Below are 20,926 nucleotides of genomic sequence, written 5' to 3' on the forward strand. Positions count from 1 at the left end.
CAGAACTGACAGAAAATTGATCTGAATAGAAGTTGGTCAACAAGAAGTTGAAATTGACCTTTCATCCAGACCGGTAGGAGGGATGGAGTCGGGCAGCTGGGCGGGTCACAGTGCAGAGACCAGAGAGTGTTAGGACCGGCGAGTAAGGCATGCAGAGGTACGTAAGGCATCCGAGGCACACAGAACCACAGCGAGTGGACCCTGAGTGCACAACCGGCAGCTGGCAGACCCTGGCTGAAGGGTGGCAACTGGCAGACCCAGTGAGGTGGCGATTGTGAAGCAAGGCACTGAGAGCAATCCAGGATACCAGCCCTGGGAAATAGAGCCTCAGGACACTGATTGAGGACACCTGTGTAAGTTGAGGCACATGAGAGACACCCAGCCTCACAGGAGAGGTCCTTGGAGGGTCCCACGGTGTGCACAAGCCCACCCACATGGGAATTGGCACCAGAGGGGACCAGTTTGCTCGGGGGAAGCAGCAGAGGGGACTGAGGTCCCAAGGAGAATGGAGCAATGGTCTTTGTTCCCTCTCGACCCCGCCCCCACATACAACGTCACAACCCAGCAACTGGGTTGCCCTGCCCTGGTGAACACCTAAGGCTGCACCCCTCACCATAACAGGCGCGACCAGACCAAAAAAAAAAAAAAGAGAGAGAGAGAGAGATGGCTCCAACAGAAGACCAAATTAAAGCCCTAGAACTCATCCTTTTAAGCAACCAAGAGATAGCCAACCTATCAGATGCACAGTTCAAAACACTGGTGATCAGGAAGCTCACAGAATTGGTTGACTTTGGTCGCAAATTAGATGAACAAATGCAGGCAACAATAAGTGAAATGAAGAAAAATACACAGGGAATCAATAGTGATGGAGAGAAAGCTGGGTCTCACATCAATGGAGTAGACCAGAAGGAAGAAAGACACAACCACACAGAAAAGAATGAACAAGCAAGAATTCAAAAAAATGAGGAGAAGCTTAGGAACTTCCGGGACATCTTTAAACATTCCAACATCCAAATTATAGGGGTACCAGAAGGAGAAGAGGAAGAACAACAAGTGGAAAACTTATTTGAACAAATAATAAAGGAGAACTTCCCTAATCTGGCAAAGGAAATGGACTTCCAGGAAGTCCAGGAAGCTCAGAGAATCCCACAGAAGTTGGACCCAAGGAGGAACACACCAAGGCACATGATAACTACATTACTCAAGATAAAAATGGAGGAGAGAATCCTGGAAGCAGCAAGAGGTAAGGAGATAGTAACCTACAAAGGAGTTTCCATCAGACTGTCAGCTGATTTCTCAAAAGAGACCTTACAGGCAAGAAGGGGCCGGAAAGAAGTATTCCAAGTCATGAAAGACAAGGACCTACATCCCAGATTGCTCTATCCAGCAAAGCTTTCATTTAGAATGGAAGGGCAGATGAAGTCCTTCTCAGATAAGATCAAGTTAAAGAAGTTCATCATCACCAAGCCCTTACTTTGTGAAATGTTAAAGGGACTTATCTAAGAAAAAGAAGATAAAAAAAATGTATAGTAAAATGACAACAAACTCACAGTTATTAACAACCACACCTAAAACAAAACCAAAAGAAACTAAGCAAACAACTAGACACAGAAATGGAGATCACATGGAGGGTTAGCAACAAGGGAATGGGAAAAGGAGAGAGGGGGAAAAGGTATGGAGAATAAGTAGCATAGATGGTAGGTAGAAAATAGACAGGGGGAGGGCGAGAATAGTATGGGAAATGTAGAAGCTAAAGAACTTATGACACATGGACATGAACTAAAGGGGGGAATGTGGGTGGGAGAGGGTGTGCAGGGTGGAGGGGAGTGAAGGGGGAAATCAGACAACTGTAATAGCATAATCAATAAAATATATTTAAAAAACTCAAAACTTCAGTGACATTGATGAGTTCTTACACTGTGTGCATAAATAAATATGTTGCTAGCCTTGGGGAAAAAATGTGGTACATCTATACAATGGAATATTACTTGGCCATAAAAAGAAAGAATGAAACCTAACCATTTGCAACAATGTGGATGGACCAAATGGATATTATGCTGAGTGAAATAAGTCAGATAAAGACAAATACAGTGGAACCTTGGTTCTTGAACTTAATTCATTATGAAAACTGTTTGAGAAGCAATTTGTTCAAAAACCAAATCTCCTTTGTCACTTGAGAGACACGTGACTGATAATACAGGTATCAGCATGAAAGTGTTGTCAGGTGGAGAATCAAGACCAAAGTTTTGTTGGACATCTGCAACATTTTTTCTGTGAACAACTTGATGAAGAATTTAATTGTTCCTGAACTGAGATGTTCAAGAACAGAGGTTTGACTGTACCATATGATTTCGCTTATATGTGGAATCTAAAGAATAAAATAGACAAACAAAACAGATGTAGATACAGAACTCATAGATACAGAGAACAGACAGACTGAGTGTTGCCAGATGGGAAGATAGTTAAGGGGGCTAGATGAAAAAGGTGACGGGATTAAGAAATACAAATTGGCAGTTAAAATAGTCATGGCAATATAAAGTACAGCACAGAGGAGATAGTCAATAATATGATAATAACTATGGTGCCATGTGGGTACTGGAAATATTAAGGGAACACTTTGTAAAGTATATGATTGTCTAACAACTATGCTGTACACCTAAACTAATAAAAAATAATATTGAATGTCAACTGTACTTGAAAAATGAAATTTAAAAAATAAAAACCATAATTTATAACATTTGCAACAACCTTTTGTGTTCACATAGTCACATAATTCAAACCCAAACCTGTGCCAAGGGAAATTAAGTACATTTACTGTTCTGCTTAGCTCAGACCAGCAAAAGGCTATTTAACAAGATCAGGAGGATAGGGGAAGAATCTGAGACTCACTATAAGCCCAAACTGTAGTGTAAGTGGTAATTGACAAAAGTAACATTATGGAAGTAGTAGCACCACAAAAACAAGTTTTTTATAAAGAGCAAGATGCTCTGTTTGCAAAAATAAAAATAAGAAAATGTACACCATAAAAAATGGAAATCTGAAATCTTCAATAGAACGAATGGTACTCCTATCATTTGAATTGCACAATGAAATACCCAGCAGTGAGTTTCAGAGCAATAATATCAGCATTATTTGGATAGTAAAATGAAAATAAAGAAACATAATAGTGATACGATGGGCCACTTAATTCAAAACATTACCGAAGCCAGTCTCAGTACATATTATCCAAAGGAATCTTCTTAGAATTCTGGATAATCCTAAACCAGCCCCAGCATGTGGATCTGGTTCTTAGTTTTTGCAGGGTAAGGTTATTTGCTATTCAAACTCTAGAACTCTCATTCCATTTGGGATTTCCTGGGGTCAGAGCAGTGACTCAGAGTTCTGAAAGCTGTTCAGTCTATCTGAAACAGCATGATTTCCCGCCAAGAACTGATCCGTGACTTTTGCTATAATCACTACTGACTTTATGCCTGATTGATCCATGCCTTTCTCTTTTTCTTTTTAATCCTCACCCAAGGATATATTTTTATTGATTTGAGACAAAGAGAGAAATGTCAATGTGAGAGAGAAACATCAGTTGGTTGCCTCTCACACACACCCAATCAGGGATCAAACCGACAACCTTTTGGTGTACAGGATGATGCTCCAACCAGCAGAGCCAGGTCTGCTCCATGCCTTTCAATGAACCACTTCTAATGAGAGCTTTGTTCCTTGCCTGATTAATCGGGAGCTCCACAGGACCCTCCCATTTACAACACCACTATAAGTAGGCCTCTGGACAACTTTGGAGGCATCATTGGTCTCATAAATGTAGACAAAGTGTCTAGAGACATTCTGCTACCTGTAAAAAATTAAGCAAGCAAGCAAATGGGAGTTAGGCCAAAATCAGCCAGGACCAGAATGTCTGAAAGTTAAAGTGGTTGCACTTGAAACTTGAAACTATAATGGCCCCAAATATAGATGTGCCAGGACTGCAGCCAGGGGAGCCAGAGCTTGTAGGAGGGTGGCTTATGCCAGCAGGCAGCAGGATGGGGCAGGAAGTTCTGAGGCCAGATTTTTATAGCAACAGTATTGTAAGGCTGATGAACAACAGGGAAATAGTGTGCTGAAGCTGGGACTCCTACTCTTGTAAACCTTAACAGGGATGAAGTCATCCCGAGTTTGGATACAAAACTATTAAATGGCAAATCAATACAGGATGCAATTAGGAAAACTAACATACTCAAGAATGAAAGACTTTAGAAAAAAGGAAAACAAATGGAGCTGCTAAAGAGAAGAAATCTATAATTATTGATATAACAAATGAACAGGTTAAACAGTAGACTAGAAACTGATGAAGAGAGCTGGTGAACAAAAAGGAAAGTACATCTAGACATATGTTAATGAAAGCTGTGCTGTACCTAAGAAAGATCTTGAAAGCAGCCACAAAGAAGACATTATCAAAGAACAGAATGACAGAAGTATTCTCAACAGCAAAACAGATAACAAATAATGTTTTAAAGTGTTTGCAAAATTATCTTAGAATTATGCTTAGCAAGACACTTAGGAAAAAAGGCAGAATACAGACATAAAAACTGAGGCCTTTTTTTGTCACAACTTGCTCTCAACTAGTGGTTTTCAACTAGAAACAAGTTTGCCCCCTAAAGGATATTTGGGAGTATTTAGAGATATATTTTATTGTTGCTACTGGAGATGCTAGTAGCATCTAGTGAGTAGAGGCCAGGGATGCCCTTAAACATCCTACAGTGCACTGGGCAATTTCCCCACAATAAATAATTGTTCAGTTCAAAATTTCACATTGCTGAATTTGAGAAACCTTCCTCTAAAGGAATTCTAAAGGAAAATGATCCCAGAAGACTAGTACCTGGAAATGCAACAAATAGTATTGAACAAATGAAATGGTAAACATCCCTTAACCCAAGTCAGTATTTTCTGTATAAAATAATTTTAGTGTCTTATTTATGGAGTAAAAAAAATAGACTATTGGAAATACTGGACAATAATATTATGTAAGTCCAGAGGACAGAGTTGGAACTGAAGTGTTTAAAAGTATTTGTTGTTTGAGAGAATGATTGCTATTGTTTAACTTCCTTAACTTTTTAATATTTTTATATGTTTTTTAAGCTAAAGTATATGCTACAATTTTAACAGTAATTATTAAAAGAATAGAAATAGAGTGTGGAAATTTCAGGAGAGGATAGAGGAAAAAATGGAATAAGGGAAAACATATCCCTGAAAATCCACAGAGAGAAAATGAGAATGAATGAATTATAGAGAAAGAAGGACAAATAGAAATAAAAAGATGGCAGAAATATAGTCCCAATATATCAGTCTCTAAGGTAGGTGAACTAAACTAGACAATTAAAAAGACAGATTGTCAGATTTTTAAAAATACAACTATTACCTAAAGCTGGACATTTAACCAAAAGACAGGTAGTATAGCTATCATCTTTTTCCTTCTATTGTTTTAGGGTTTATTTATTCTGCTGATTTTCTAGCTTCCTGAAATAGCTACTTAGCTCGTATAATTTTTGTTCTTTTTACTACTTTTGTGAGATTCTACAGGTTTCATTAGGTGGTATTTTCATTGACACTCAATTTTTAAGTATTTTAATCTTTGATCCTTGAATTGTTTAGCAATATCCTTTTTTATTTCTAATTTTTTAAAATTTATCTTTTTATAATTAAATTCTTACTGAATTTTTATTGATCAAGATCATGGACTGTATTATACCTGTTTAAAATTTATTGTCTTTAAAACCTAGTACATAACATTTTCTTTTGGACTTTAACAATAGAAATTTCTTTTCTCAAAGTTGTACAGTCTAGAAATCCAAGATCAAGGTGTTGACAGAATTGGTTTCGTCAGAGGCCTCTCTCAGCTTGCAGATGGCCACATTCTCACTGTCCTCCCGTGGTTTTTACTTTGTGCACACAGTAGTACATAACTTTTAATACATTTTCCATGTATGTTTGATTAAAATGTACATTCTCTAAATGTGGCTACAGAACTCTGTGTCCATTTTTCATGTTATTCAGATCTCTTTACCCTTGCTTATTTTGTCTGCTTTATCTGTTATTGAGAGAAATATATTAAAAAGCTCCATGTGTAATAGTAGATCCATCAGTTTTTCACTATAATTAAATTCATTTTTTGTCTCAAATATTTGAGGCATGGATGGGTGGGTAGGTGGATGGATGTTGTAGGCAGCTTTTTCAATGGACTCCCAATGTGCCGTTCTTCTCTGTATTCATGCCCTTGTATAATCCTTCCCCTTTTAGTGAAGGCTGAACTTAATGACTCCTTCTAATTAATAGAATGTGGCAAAAGTGATGTCACTTTGTAAATGAGAACACAAAATGACTGTAACATTTGTCTTGCACTCTCTCTGTGGCTCTCTTTTATGGCTAGCTTTGAGGGAATCCAGTTGCCATGCTGTGAGCTGTTCTATGGAAAGGCCCACGTGGCAAGGAACCAAAAGAGGCTTTTGGCTAAAAAGCCTGGAAATGAACTGAATTCTGCCAACAACGATGTGAGTGAGGTTGGAAGTGAATCTTCCCAAGGCCTTCGAAAGAGACTACAGTCACAGCAGACCCTTCATTGGTGCCTCATGGGAGACTGAAGCAAGGGCCCGGCTACGCCACGCCCATATTCTCAGCTCACACAAACTGAAATAATAAGCCTGTGTGCTTTAAGCCACTAAATTTGGGAGTAAGTTGTTAAACAGAAAGAGATAATTACCTGATAATAATAAAGCTACATCAGGTTTCTTTTGGTTAGCATTTCACCTGATATATCTCTTTACTTTCAGCCCTTGTGTGCCTTTATGTCATGTCTCCTGCAGACAGTGTACACCTGGATTTTGTTTTATCTAATTTGTGGGTCTTTGTTTTAACTAGTAAATTCAGTCTATTTGTATTATTATAATTATTGGTACTATTGATATATTTGAACCATTCCGTCATCCTTATTTTTCAGCTTTTCCCACTTTTTCAGCTTCTTTTTAAATCTTACAAAAAAAAAAAAAGCTATCTATATTACCCCTCTTCCACAAATAAAGGAACTAACGTTAGAACACTCTCATATCATTCTCTCTCCCTGGCCCTAACCCCTGTCCATTGTGGTGTTCTTATCTAGAATAGGAGGTCAATGGGAAAAGGAGAGATGTTCGATAAATATATTTGGGAGAACTATCCTTTTGCTTATGACATAGTCTGGCTTCTTTCTGTCTAACTATTCTCCCTTTTCCTCAGTCTCTTTCAGCCATGTTACCTGTTCTGTTTTATGAATCCATTAAGATTTTTCTGCTTTAGGATTTTTAAAAATATATTTTACTGTTATGCTATTATAATGGCCCCAACTTTCCCCCCTTGACCCCTCCACTTGGTGCACCTATTCCCTCCAGCAATCCCCGCCTTTAGTTCATGTCCATGGGTCATGCATATAAGTTCTTTGGCTACTCCATTACCTATACTGTTCTTAACACCCCCCTGTCTATTTTTTACCTTCCAGTTTGTGCTTCTTAATCCCTGTACTTTTCCCCATACTCCCTCTCCCCCCGTCCCAACTGATAACCCTCCGAATGATCTCCATATCTATGATTCTGTTCCTGTTTGCTTGGTTTGTTTTTTTTAGATTCAGTTGTTGATAGTTATGAATTTATCACCATTTTAATGTTCATCATTTTGATCTTCTTCTTATATAATTCCCTTTAGCAGTTCATATAATAATGACTTGATGATTATGAACTCCTTTAGTTTTACCTTGTCTGGGAAGCACTTTATCTGCCCTTCAATTCTAAATAATAGTTTTGCTGAATAGCGTTATCTAGGTTGTAGGTCCTTCTTTTCATCGCTTTGAATACTTCTTGCCAGTCCTTTCTAGCCTAAAATAAAGAAACAAAGTTTCTTTGGAGAAATCATCTGACAGCCTTATGAGAACTCCTTTGTAGGTAACTCTGCTTTTCTCTTGCTGCTTTTAAGATTCTCTCTTTAATCTTTAGCAGTTTAATTATAGTGTCTCTTGGTGTGGTCCTGCTTGGGTCCATCTTGTTTGGGATTCTCTGAGTTTCCTGGACTTGTATGTCTATTTCCTTCACCAGATTAGGAAAGTTTTTCATTATTTTTTCAAATAAGTTTTCAATTTCTTGCTCTTCCTCTTCTCCTTCTGGCACCCCTATGATTCAGATGTTGGTACGTTTCCAATAGGTTCCAGAGCCTATCTTTATTTTTTTAAATTCTTTTTCTTCCTGCTGTTCTGATTGAATGCCTTTTCTTTCCTTGTGTTCCAAATCGTTGATTTGATTCTCTACTTTATTCCCTCCACTGTTGGTTCCCTGTGGATTTTTCTTTATTTCATTTAATGCAACCTCCATTTCTGCCTGGGTCTATTTTATGCTGTTATAGTACCTAGGGATTTCTTTGGACATCCTGATAACCAGTGTTTTGAACTGTGCATCTGATACATTGCTTATCTCCTGATCATTTCATTCTTTTTTTGGAGTTTTGTTCTTTTCTTTCATTTGTGCTATATTATTTGTTTCCTCAATTTGGCAGCCTCCTTGTGTTTGTTTCTGTGTATTAGGTAGAGCTGCTTTGACTCCCTGTCTTAGTAGTGTGGCCTATTGTAGAAAAGTGTAGTTGTTAAGTTGTATGGGGCGGAGCCTTAGGTAATCACCAGAGCAGGTGAACTGGTGTCACCACTCTGTTGCTCTGTGTAGGGGAGGACTCAGAGAGGAGACAGTGATGCTGCCAGGCCTGTAGAGTTTTTCCTGGGAGGAAGCTGTCTCCCAGCACTCTCCCTGATGGCCATACACTTCACCTTCTCCTTGTATGCCACTGGTGCCCTCCCAGCTGTTGCACTCATGCTGAATCCCAGAGGATTGGGTCTGCGTGAGTCCTAAGTCTGTTTTGGGCCCTTTAAGAGATGTCTTTTGAGAATCCTGCAGTGTCTTCCGCTGCCCCAACCTTCATTGGTTTTATAGCCAGAAGTTATGGGGACTTATCTTCCTGGCACTGGAACCCTGGGCTGTGTGGTCTCATCTGGGGCTGCAATCTCTCACTCCGGAGGTGTCCCTCCCAATTTTTATCCACTACATGTGGGTGTGGGACTCCTCGTTCCTGTTTCCATGCCTCTCTGTAGTCTCTGCATCTCCACCCCTCCTACCCGTCTTGATGAATGTGGCTTCTTTAAATCCTTGGTTGTCAGACTTTCACACAGTTCAATGTTCTGACAGTTTTGGGTGATATTTGTTTTGTAGTCTAGTTGTATATTTTGCTATAGTTGTGCAAGGAGGGGAGGGGTATTTACCTACACCTCCATCTTGACCAGAAGTCCTCTGCTTAAGGATCTTTTAAAATTGGTATTCCCCATACCTGAAATGCAGGCTTTTTTGGACCATCTAATGGCCAGGGTATGTTGCAGTGAGCTCATAGCAGCTCATAGGAGCCAGTTGTATGTATCTTCCCCCAAAACAATGTTCAGTGACTTCTCATTAGTAGTTGAAAATTGGCATGTGAATATTTACACCACAGAAATTGGCAAATATTAGAATCAGTAATTTTTTATTTTAAATGCTGGAGAGCCTGCTTACCAGCACACCAGTGATCTTACCTGAAGTTGTTCTTAGTCTATCTCAGTACCTATATCATTGAATTTATTGCTTCTTGAAATGCCTTTTTTGTTGTTTTTTTTGCTTTGTTTTTATTTATTTTGTCCTCTGTTGCTTCAGTATACTCAGAAGAAAGCAGCATCTTTAACTACCTGTCCACTGCTATATCCTGAGGGCCTAGAATAGTGCCCAGCATATAAGAACTTAATAAATACTTTTTGAATTAATTGAATAAATGAATAACTTGGAGTGGTGATAATTTTAAGCTTTGTCATTCTCTTGCATATTTTATGGAATCATTAGAGAGAGGAATAGAATTACATTTTCCTTTCTTTTTCTATGGTTTTTATTATGGAAATTTCCAAAGGTTCAGAACAGTAGATAGAATATTATAATAACCCTTTATGAACTGATTACCTAGCTTCAGTAATGTTTTTAAGTCCCCACCTTTTTTCCTGGAATAATTTAAAGAAAATTTCAGACAACATGTGATGCTAGTTACACTTAAAAAAAAATAATAACCAGTCATATTCAAATTTCTCTCATTGTTTCAGAATGTCATTTAACATTTGATTTGTTTGAGTCATGGTTCTTCCAAGTTTCATACATAGTAATTGGTTGGTATATCTCTTAAGTCACTTTTAATTTATAAGAGTTCACATACTTTTTAGTTTACACCTTTTATTTGTTAAGTAGTCAGATTATTTGTCATGTAGAATTTTCCACATTCTGAATTTGGTGTTTGCATCTTTGGGGCTATATTTATCTTGTTCCTCCTCTGTTTTCTATGAACTGGCAATTAGTTTTAAAGACTTGATTAAACTTTCATTCTTTTAGTGCGGATACATCACAGGTTGCACTTTTCATGTGTTACATTAGCAGATTGTGTTGTCCCACTTTTAATGATGTTAAGATTGATCAGTGGGTTCCAGATCACCCTGGTCCATCCATTATATAGTTCTGCCTCATCCCTTCACCTAATTGGTTTCAGCAACCGTTGATGGTCATTGCCTACATCCATTATTTCATTAGGGGTTGAAAATTGGTTATTTTATTTTCTAATTATATTATTCTACCTGCATTTATAAGCTAGAATATTTCTGTAATGAAGAATTTTCTTTATTTAGTTACCCTGAAATATAGTCGGTGTAGGAAAGGCAGGATAATTGCTTTATTCTTTTCATTTATTATTTTTTAAAATTACTTGTATTTAAGCAATTCTGTAAAAGTAATTAGATTTTTTAACTTTATTTTTCAATTACAGTTTTCATATAACATTATTTCATATTAGTTTTAGGTGTACAGGATTACAGGATAGTAGTTAGACATTTATATAATACATGAAGTGATCCCCAATACATGTAGCACTGCCTGGCACCATACATAGTTATTACAATATTATTTACTATATTCCTTATGCTTTTTCACCCAGTCATCCAGCCCCACTCCCCCCTGGCAACCGTCAGTCTGTTCTCTGTGTCTTTGAGTCTGTTTCAACTTTGTGTGTTTATTTATTTTGTTCTTTAGATTCCTCATATAAGTAAAATCATATGGTACTTGTAAAAGTGATCAGATTTTTAAAATATGTTGGGTATTTCACATATTTGTATTTTTTTGTTTGTTTATTGAATTTAGAGAAAGGAATGGAGAGAGAGAAACAGTGATTTGTTTTTCCACTTATTTATGCATTCAGTGGTTGTTTCTTTCTTTCTTTTTTTTTTTCTTTTCATTGGCTCTTTCTTGTATATGCCCTGACCAGGAGTTAAACCCACAATTTTGGCATATCGGGACAACATTCTAACCAACTGAGCTGTCTGGCCAGGGCCCATATTTACATTTCAATCAATTGTGTTATTTATTTTTAGTAATTATATTATTTCATTTTAGCCAGTGGGAGCCCCTTCAGGTTGGTTCCTCTCTCCTTCGGCATGCTCCACTTATTTTGATAGCTTATTGCCTACTTCCCAAGCTCATCTAATATGCATTTAAAATTATACAACTTTAAATTAATTTCTTTAATTTTTATATCAGTATCTATTTCCTCAATATTTAAAAGCTGAGTTCTTAATGACATTTATATATTTTTAAAATTTTCTTTTTTTTCCTCTTCTGCCAGACAAGGTAAATTATATAACTTACACAATAAAAAAGTTAAGGAAGTGCTCACACAACACAAACACTATGTGTCAGGGAATCCAGTCTCTTTTTTTTTTCTTCATAGCTGGTTTACCAAATTCCTGTGGGATGTCTCTTTGAATATAAAATACTGTATGTGGCAAGTGTACAAAAATAATACTTGGTTAAATGATCTAATGTCATTTACAAAAGGTAGGACAGCATTGAAGGCAGAGAGCTTTAACTGCCATTATTAACAGCAGCAGTGTGGAAAGTAGTCCTTGTCTAGCAAAGTTTTGAGCAGGTAATCAATAAGTATTCAATTTCTTCTTTCATTATAGATTTGAGTGATGTTAAAAGACCCTACTAGTCTAGAATCTTAAAAGAATAGTATTTCTAGAGGTCTTCATTTTGTTAAGAAATGACCTATGTTTACTTAGATATTTTTTTTTGCTTTTGTTGTAGAGCGAGCCATATTCTCCAAGCAATGCTGATTGTGTTCTGCCACTCTCAGATTAAAATTTGAACATGAAAATGGGTTCTATATACAGAGACAATATACAGTGATTTGGTGCTGGTGTTCTCCAATACTAGTCAGAAACTAACTTGGTTTACTTTTTTCCCCCAGATGATGGCCATAAGAAAGCTCGAAATGCTTATCTCAGTAATTCCAATTATGAAGAAGGAGATGAATATTTTGATAAAAACTTGGCACTCTTTGAGGTAATATTTGGGAGAAAACTAGGACAGATTTCAGGAACAGAGATTTCAAGATAGCTGTTTTTCACCCTATTTAGTTTTAAAACAGTATAGGCTGGATAATTTAATAATTGTTAAATAAAATACTTACAACTTGTCATCATGGTTGATTTAATCTATGTAATCTAATTATTGCTAATTAATGAGTAGCCATTAAATCAAATTTCTGTGAAATAGGAAGAGGAATGTTGACATCACAGGCATGTGGAGAACCTTGCTATCAAATTCAGCTGGGGTTTCAATGTTTATGTTGGAATTATCATCTAGGTATAAAATGTATTTTTCAGCTCTACGTTTGGGAAGATTATCATTTACCTTCTAACCACTAGCCAAAAATCAGTGTAGAAAGAAGGCTGCTAGAGTCAGAGGATCTGTATGTCGTATCTAAGACAGCATGGACTCTGCGGTAGGGCTGTTGGAGAAACTGTTTCATTCCAGCATCTATGTCCACTGACTTTGTTTGGCTTTGGGCAGTGATATGAGTGCCACTTCTCTCAGTGTGCCTGTTTTTTAAATGATATTTTCTTTCATATTTCTTCAAGAAAAGGTCTGAGGTGAGAATTTAGTTCAATCACAAAAGTTTTTCATTGACCTGTTCATTCCTGGTGTTATAAATAATAGCCATAAATGCTAGTAGAATGTTGGTAGCCTAAAAAAAGAGGGTACTGTGGTTAAAGATCATATATCAATGTTGTTACAAGGTTAAAACTGTCTGTAGGGGCCAGTATGATTTTGTTTTTACTATAAAATTAAGCTGTTAGAAAGAATCATAAAACTTTTCATTTAAGAATTTTATAATTATTTATGTAGGCTTGATTAAGCATCATATTTTAATGTGGGGGAAATAAACTTTCATCGATAAATTGTCTTAATATATTTATCTGTGAAATATTTTGCCATTTACTTTGCCATTTTCTGGTAGAGCAATGGTTTTGATGCTTATTTCCCATGTGTTTTTCATTTCTCATTTCTTTCATACTTCTGGTTTTATAGGAGGAAATGGACACCAGACCAAAGGTGTCTTCTCTTCTCAACCGCATGGCTAATTACACTAACCTGACTCAAGGAGCAAAGGAACATGAAGAGGCAGAGAACATCACTGAAGGGAAAAAGAAGCCCACCAAGGTGAGGTCTTAGAAAACAAAGATAAATAAAAAGAGCCCCATATATGAGAAAGGGAGACTATCCATGACATCACTCTGCTCTGTAATAGATATTTATTGGATGTTTGATATATGCCAGCATGTCCCGGGCACTGGATTCATAGCACAAAAAGAACATACAACATCTCATTGTCATGCAATCTAAATTTCAGTGTGGGGATACAGTCCCTAATGCACTAAGAAAAATATAAGCATGGTAAAGAGAGACTGAAACTGGTGACCAAAAAGGGAGCCAGAGCGGAGGGAATTGCTGTTTTAGAGAGGTTGGTCAGGAGAAGCCTTTCTGACAGGGTGATATTTAAGCAGAGCCCTAGCTAATGTGAGGGAGGGAGCCAAGCGATAGCTGGGAAAAGAGCATTCCAGTGAAAGGGAACAGCACTTCAGCAGAAGAGTGTCCACACTCATCTGTTGATGCTATCTCTGGGTTTTCAAAGACCAAATATCAATCTTTTTATCAAAATGAAAGTATGGAACAATATTACAAGTTACTTTTTTGGTTGTTTAGGGGTAAAATGACCCTCAGATCTTTATGTTAGCCACTACATTTACCAACTACTGTGAAGGATTAATACCAAATTCTGCAGATCAAGCCATTAATCTACTTATTTATTTATTTTTTAATCTTCACCTGAGGACATTTTCTTTATTGACTTTAGAGAGAGAAGAAGGGAGGGGGGAGAGAGACAAACAGAGAGAGAAAAGCATTGACTGGTTGCCTCTTGTACACGCCTCAACCCGGGATGGAACTCACAACATTTTGGTGTATGGGACCACATTCCAACCAACTGAGCCACTGGGCCAGGGCTGTTAGTCCATTTGTAAATGAAAAGAGATAGCTAACAACTTTAAACAACAGAATTTTTTAAGTTGTTGGGGTGCACTTAAAAGTTTATTTGTGGTCAAATGCCTATGTAAACATGTGGAGACCTATGAAAGGTAAAAATTCATAGCTCTAGGAATAATAAAAGGTATGGTGATGGACATTTGTAAGATGGAGATTTTATATGTGCCTCTTTTAAGGTATTTATTAAACTTACTACCTCTGCTTAGAGATTAATGTGGTGGGTAGAAAGCAAGTTTTTATATAAAAGTAAAGAGATAAAGTAATCTTTTCTAGATGACTATGTAATTTTTTCTTTTGTCACCATTTCTCTTTCCAGACTCCCCAAATGGGTACCTTCATGGGCGTCTACCTCCCATGTCTACAAAATATCTTTGGAGTGATCCTGTTTCTACGCCTTACATGGGTAGTGGGCACAGCTGGAGTTCTTCAGGCCTTTGCAATTGTCCTTATCTGCTGCTGCTGTGTAAGTCCAGAGGTGGCTCCTGGAGATCACCTAGAACCTTGCTAGTGCTCAGGAGTATATGCACTTGACCTCTTTGGGACTAAAACAAGGAATACTGGGGAAAGACTCATTTCAACAAAAGAGATTATTTTGGTATTAAAATCAAAAGGATTTTCAGTTATTTAGTGTCAGTTATTCACTGATTATATCTATAATAAGATGTGCTAGAAATTATAATGGAAGACTTCTATAGGAAGCAGAAGATGTAGTTTACAAAGGATTCAGGACACAAACAATTTGAGCTTGATAGCACCAAAGTTGTGACAGCAAATGTGTTAGAAAATGGAAGGTACTGCTACAGCAGAGTGTTCAGAAACAAAACTGATGTTGTTTGTGGAGGAGGATTATTTGTTTTATTTTAAAGACTCATTAATTTTCTCTTCCCCAGAAATGGAGTTTTTTTTTTTTCCAAGTCTTATCTCCACCATTCTGTGAACATTTTAATCTTCTTTTAACCTAAACTCCTTTTGCCTATGTTTTCCAACCACATCTATCAGTTTTATTATAAGTTGATAGATTATTTTATAAAAATTATTATTTTATGTAACCAGTGACAGACCTCTTTTATTACTATCTCCATTATATCCTCCATGTGTATTATGCTCAGCAGAAAGCACGGTGAACAGTGAGAGTCCATATCATTAACAAGTGAAAATTAATAGTTCCATCTTTTTTTTTTTTTTTTTCCAGTTTCTTAGTCTTGAAACTTCAGTGCCATGTTTGGCTCCCTGAGAGCCTCTCACACCCAATCGGTTACCTGGCCAATCATGCCTCCCTCTGAAATCTCTTATATTCAACCCTTCCTTTATATTTCCATTACTGCCACTGCAGTCCTTACCTCTCACTGCACTAACAGGTCACTCTGCCTCCATCTACTCCCTATCTGCAGTCCATGCTATACTCTGCTACCCAGGTAGTGTTTTTAAAATACAGTTCTTAGGGGCTCAGAAGTCTTCAGTACTTTCCTTCCTTACTGAATACTGCTCTTGTTATTGTAACCAGCCTTTAGTCACTTTCTTTTTATTTTATTTTATTTTAATCATTGTTCAAGTACAGTTTTCTCCCACTTACTCCCATTCCAGCCCACCCACCCAACCCTCCCCTCTTCCCCCCCATTACCCTCCACCCCTAGTTTTGTCCATGTGTCCTTTAGATTTGTTCCTGTAAACCCTTCCCATTCTCCACTGAAATTCCCTCTTCTCTCCCCTCTGGTCACTGTCAGTCTGTCCCCTATTTCAGTGTCTTTGGTTATATTTTGCTTGTTTCTTTGTTTTGTTGTTTAGGTTCCTGTTAAAGGTGATATCATGTGGTATTTGTCTTTCACTGCCTGGCTTGTTTCACTTAGCATAATGCTTTCCAGCTCCATCCATGCTGTTGCAAAGGGTAGGAGCTCCTTCTTTCTTTCTGCTGCATAGAATTCCATTGTGTAAATGTACCATAGTTTTTTGATCTATGCATTTACTAATGGGCATCTAGGTTGCTTCCAGCACCTAGCTATTGTAAATTGTGCTGCTATGAACATCGGGGTGCAAAAGTTCTTTTGTATTGGTGTTTTAGTGTTCTTAGGATATAGTCCCAGCAGTGGAATTGCAGGGTCAAAAGGCAGATTCATTTTTAGTTTTCTGAGGAAGTTCCATACTGCTTTCCATAGTGGTTGTACCAGTCTGCAGTCCCACCAACAGTGCACTAGGGTCCCCTTTTCTCCACAACCTCTCCAACACTTGTTGTTTGTTGCTTTGTTTATGATGGCCATTCTGACTGGTGTGAAGTGGTATCTCATTGGGGTTTTAATTTGCATCTCTCTGATAGCTAGCTATATTGAACATCGTTTCATGTGTCTTTGGATTTTCTGTATGTCCTCCTTGGAGAAGTGTCTGTTCAAGTCCTTTGCCCATTTTTTAATTGGGTTACTTGTCTTCTTAGAGTGGAGTCGTGTAAGTTCTTTATATATTTTGGAGATGAAACCCTTGTCTGAGGTATCATTGGCAAATATGTTTTCCCATACAGTTGGTTCTCTTTTTATTTTGATACTGTTTTCTTTAGCTGTGCAAAAGCTTTTAATTTTGATGAGATCCCATTTGTTTATTCTTTCCTTTATGTCCCTTGCTCTAGGAGACATGTCAGTAAAAAAGTTTCTGCATGAAATATCTGAGATTTTCCTACCTACGTTCTCTTCTAGGACTTTAATGGTGTCACGATTTATATTTAAGTCTTTTATCCACCTTGAATTTATTTTTGTATAAGGTGTAAGTTGGTGCTTGAGTTTCATTTTTTTGCACGTAGCTATCCAGTTCTCCCAACACCATTTGTTGAAGAGGCTATTTTTATTCCATTTTATGTTGCTGCTTCCTTTGTCAAATATTAATTGACTGTAGAGACTTGGGTTTATTTCTGGGCTCTCTGTTCTGTTCCATTGGTCCATGTGCCTGTTTTTATGCCAGTAACCAGCCTTTAGTCACTTTCTAATCTGTTTTTCAAGTTGTTTTGGAGACCCAGGCAGAATCAGTGGTTCTTAATAGCACCTAACCTACAGATGATGATGTAGGGGGCATTTAACAGAATACTACAGGTAACATTAGTGTAACTTATGTAATGAGTTGAACCGCATCATCTCATTTTCATGCCATTAGGTATGTCAGGTAACTTCCTCCCTAAAAGAGAGTAGAGGTAAGATTCCCGTAAGTTCTGTGAGGTCCGCAGGTGGGAAACAGTACAGAAACGTCCTCTTTATGCAGTAACAACTTTATCCCTTCTTTTTCTTTACAGACAATGTTGACTGCTATTTCCATGAGTGCCATTGCGACCAATGGAGTGGTGCCAGGTCAGTAGGCTAAGTGTGGACTTCAGGGATTGTCAGCAATTACTGTGTTTATGATGTAAAGACCAGAAGCGTAAACTTTCAAGGAATAGAATACTATTTTAATTTGTTGGCCATAGACACTAATACTCTTTGACTTTGGGATATCTTCTTTAAAAATTTATATCCTAGACTAGAATCTTTTTTATTGCATTCTTGGCTTCTGTTAGAATATATTGTACTGGACTATCACATGCCTGTAGTAAATATTCTCTGATATTTTTGTATACTGACAAATCATGCTGCTTCCTATGGAGCATTAGATGTGCAGTATATCCTACCATACAGATATCTTTTATATTCCACTACCAAATCTACTTTTTATCACATTCAGCATTTTCAAAAGCCTCAAATATTTATCCCTCATACATATTTTTATTATTCTTACTATTGACTTGTTTACATACCTCTTAGTAATGTACTTTCTTTATCCTGATCACCTTCTACTTTGTGTTTTAGCTGGGGGCTCATACTTTATGATTTCCCGGGCACTGGGCCCAGAGTTTGGTGGAGCTGTTGGCCTCTGCTTTTATCTTGGTACCACATTTGCAGCAGCCATGTATATCCTTGGTGCCATTGAAATTTTTCTGGTGAGTAATGACTTATTTGTGTTCTACAGTGTAATAATAGTATAGATTTGGATATATTTTGTTCTTTGATGTCAAAGCTTCTGAGAGAGCAGCTATAAGTGATTTTTTTTTTTGCAATAGGAACCTTAAGTTTTTATTTATTTTTAACATATATTTATTGATTATGCTATTACACTTTGTCCCAGTTTTTCCCCCTTTGCCTCCCTCCACCCAGTACCCCCATTTCCTCCAGCAATCCCCCCTCTTAGTTCATGTCCATGGTTCGTGAATATAAGTTCTTTGGCTTCACATTTCCTATCTATTCTTTTTCTTTAAGTATATTTTATTGATTATGCTGTTACAGTGTCCAAATTTTTTTTCCTTTGCCCCCCTCCACCCATTGTCCCCTTCCCTCCAACAGTCCCCTTCACCCTTAGTTCATGTCCATGAATTGTGCGTATCTAAGTTCTTTGGCTTCTTCATTTCCTATACTATTCTTAACACCCCCCTGTCTATTTTGTACCTTCCAATTATGCTTCTTAATCCCTGAATCTTTTCCCCCATTCTCCCTCTTCCCCCACCCCAAATGATCTCCAAATGATAACCCTCCAAATGATCTCCAGATCTGTGATTCTGTTCCTCTTCTGCTTATTTGCTTGGTTTGTTTTTTTAGATTCAGTTGTTGATAGTTGTGAATTTGTTGCCATTTTAATGTTCACAGTTTTGATGTTTTTCTTAAATAAGTCCCCTTAACATTTCATATAATGGCTTGGTAATGATGAACTCCTTCAGTGTTACCTTGTCTTGAAAGCACTTTATCTGCCCTTCAATTCTAAATGATAACTTTGCTGGATAGAGTTATCTAGGTTGTAGGTCCTTACTTTTCATCACTTTGAATACTTCTTGCCAGTCCCTTCTAGCCTACAAAGTTTCTTTTGAGAAATCATCTGACAATCTTACGGGAACTCCACTGTAGATAACTAACTGCTTTTCTCTTGCTGCTTATAAGATTATCTCTTCATCTTTAACCTTTGGCATTTTAATTATGATGTATCTTGGAGTGGGCCTCTTTGTGTCCATCTTGTTTGGGACTCTCTGTGCTTTCTGGACTCATATGTCTATTTCCTTCACCAAGTTAGGGAAATTTTCTTTCATTATTTTTTTCAAATAAGTTTTCAATTTTTTGCTCTTCTTCTGACATCCCTATGATTCAGATATTGGTATATTTGGAGATGTCCCAGAGGCTTCTTATTCTGTCATCTTTTTTAATATTCTTTTCTTCCTGGTATTCTGATTGAATGCTTTTTTCTTCCTTATGTTCCAAATTGTTTATTTGATTCTCAGTTTCATCCCCTTCACTGTTGGTACCCTGTAGATTTTTCTTTATTTCACCTTTATTTCTGTAACCTTCATTTTTGCCTAGGTCTTTTTTATGCATTACAGTACCCAATGATTTCTTCAAGCATCCTGATAACCAGTGTTTTGACTCTGCATCTGATAGGTTGGCTGTCTCTGTTTCATTTAATTCTTTTTCTAGAGTTTTGTTCTGTTCTTTCATTTGGGCCATATTCTTTGTCTCTTCAATTTGGCAGCCTTCCTGTGTTTGTTTCTGTTTATTAGGTAGAACTGCTTTGACTCCCTGTATAGTAGTGTGGCCTATTTTAGAAAAATGGACCTGTATGTTGTGTGGGGCAGAGCCTTAGATATTAGTCAGGGTGGAGCAACCCTTTTCATTATGTTGTGGCTCTGTGTGAGGGAGGGGTTTGGAGAGGGGACAATGCCTGGCTTCTGGAGTTTTACCTGGGAGGAAGCTGTCTCCCAGCACTTACCCTGATTCCAGGTTAATCATTTTTTCCCTGGACTCTAGCTATTGCCCTGTTGCTGAATCTCAGAAGAAGTGGGTCTGCATTAAGTGCTTAGTCCTTGTGGGCCCTTTAAGAGGAGTTTCCTTATAATCTGGCAGTTTTTTCCACCATCCTAACTCCTACTGGTTTGTACAGCCAGAAGTTATGGGGATTTATCTTCCTGGTCCTGGAACCCTGGACTGCTGGTTGGACTGGTTTGGGGCTGGGATCCCTTACTCCCAAGATATCCCTCATGATTTTTAGCCACCACTTGTGAATGGTGGTACCACCTGTTCCACTGTCTCTCCATGCCATTCCCATGGCTCCATGCCTCTGTACCTCTCTCTGCATCTCCCCACCTCCTTCCCATCTGGATGAATGTGGCTTCTTTAAATCCTTGGTTGTTGGACCTCCATATAGCTCAATTTTCTGACAATTCTGGGTGATAGTGTTTTATAGTCTAATTGTAATTTTTTCTATAGTTGCACAAGGAAGCGAAGCATGTTTCCCTATGCTTCCATCTTGACCAGAAGTCCTATAAATAATTGATTATTATAGGCATACCTCATTTTATTGTGCTTTGCATTATTTTGCTTTGCTTTACTGCACTTTGCAGACATATATTGGCCTCATGGTGTGAATATGCAGCAGAAAGGTTGAGG

At 37.5% G+C, this 20,926-nt stretch overlaps 1 protein-coding gene across 4 annotated transcripts in view; it reads left to right on the forward strand.

Moving 5' to 3' along the window:
* Positions 1 to 20,926, forward strand: part of SLC12A6 (solute carrier family 12 member 6) — a 99,929-nt gene that overhangs the window by 57,989 nt on the left and 21,014 nt on the right. For all 4 annotated transcript variants that reach the window (XM_045821992.1, XM_045821990.1, XM_045821991.1 and 1 more), the window contains 5 exons: positions 12,355 to 12,449; positions 13,479 to 13,610; positions 14,809 to 14,955; positions 17,761 to 17,815; positions 18,311 to 18,441. In XM_045821992.1, the coding sequence (XP_045677948.1) occupies positions 12,355 to 12,449; positions 13,479 to 13,610; positions 14,809 to 14,955; positions 17,761 to 17,815; positions 18,311 to 18,441 (560 nt within the window). The remainder of the gene's footprint in view (positions 1 to 12,354; positions 12,450 to 13,478; positions 13,611 to 14,808; positions 14,956 to 17,760; positions 17,816 to 18,310; positions 18,442 to 20,926) is intronic.

This window comes from Phyllostomus hastatus, unplaced genomic scaffold (genome assembly GCF_019186645.2).
Source record: "Phyllostomus hastatus isolate PE091 unplaced genomic scaffold, TTU_PhHast_1.1 phas_scaffold_501, whole genome shotgun sequence".
Taxonomy (NCBI): Eukaryota; Metazoa; Chordata; class Mammalia; order Chiroptera; family Phyllostomidae; genus Phyllostomus; species Phyllostomus hastatus.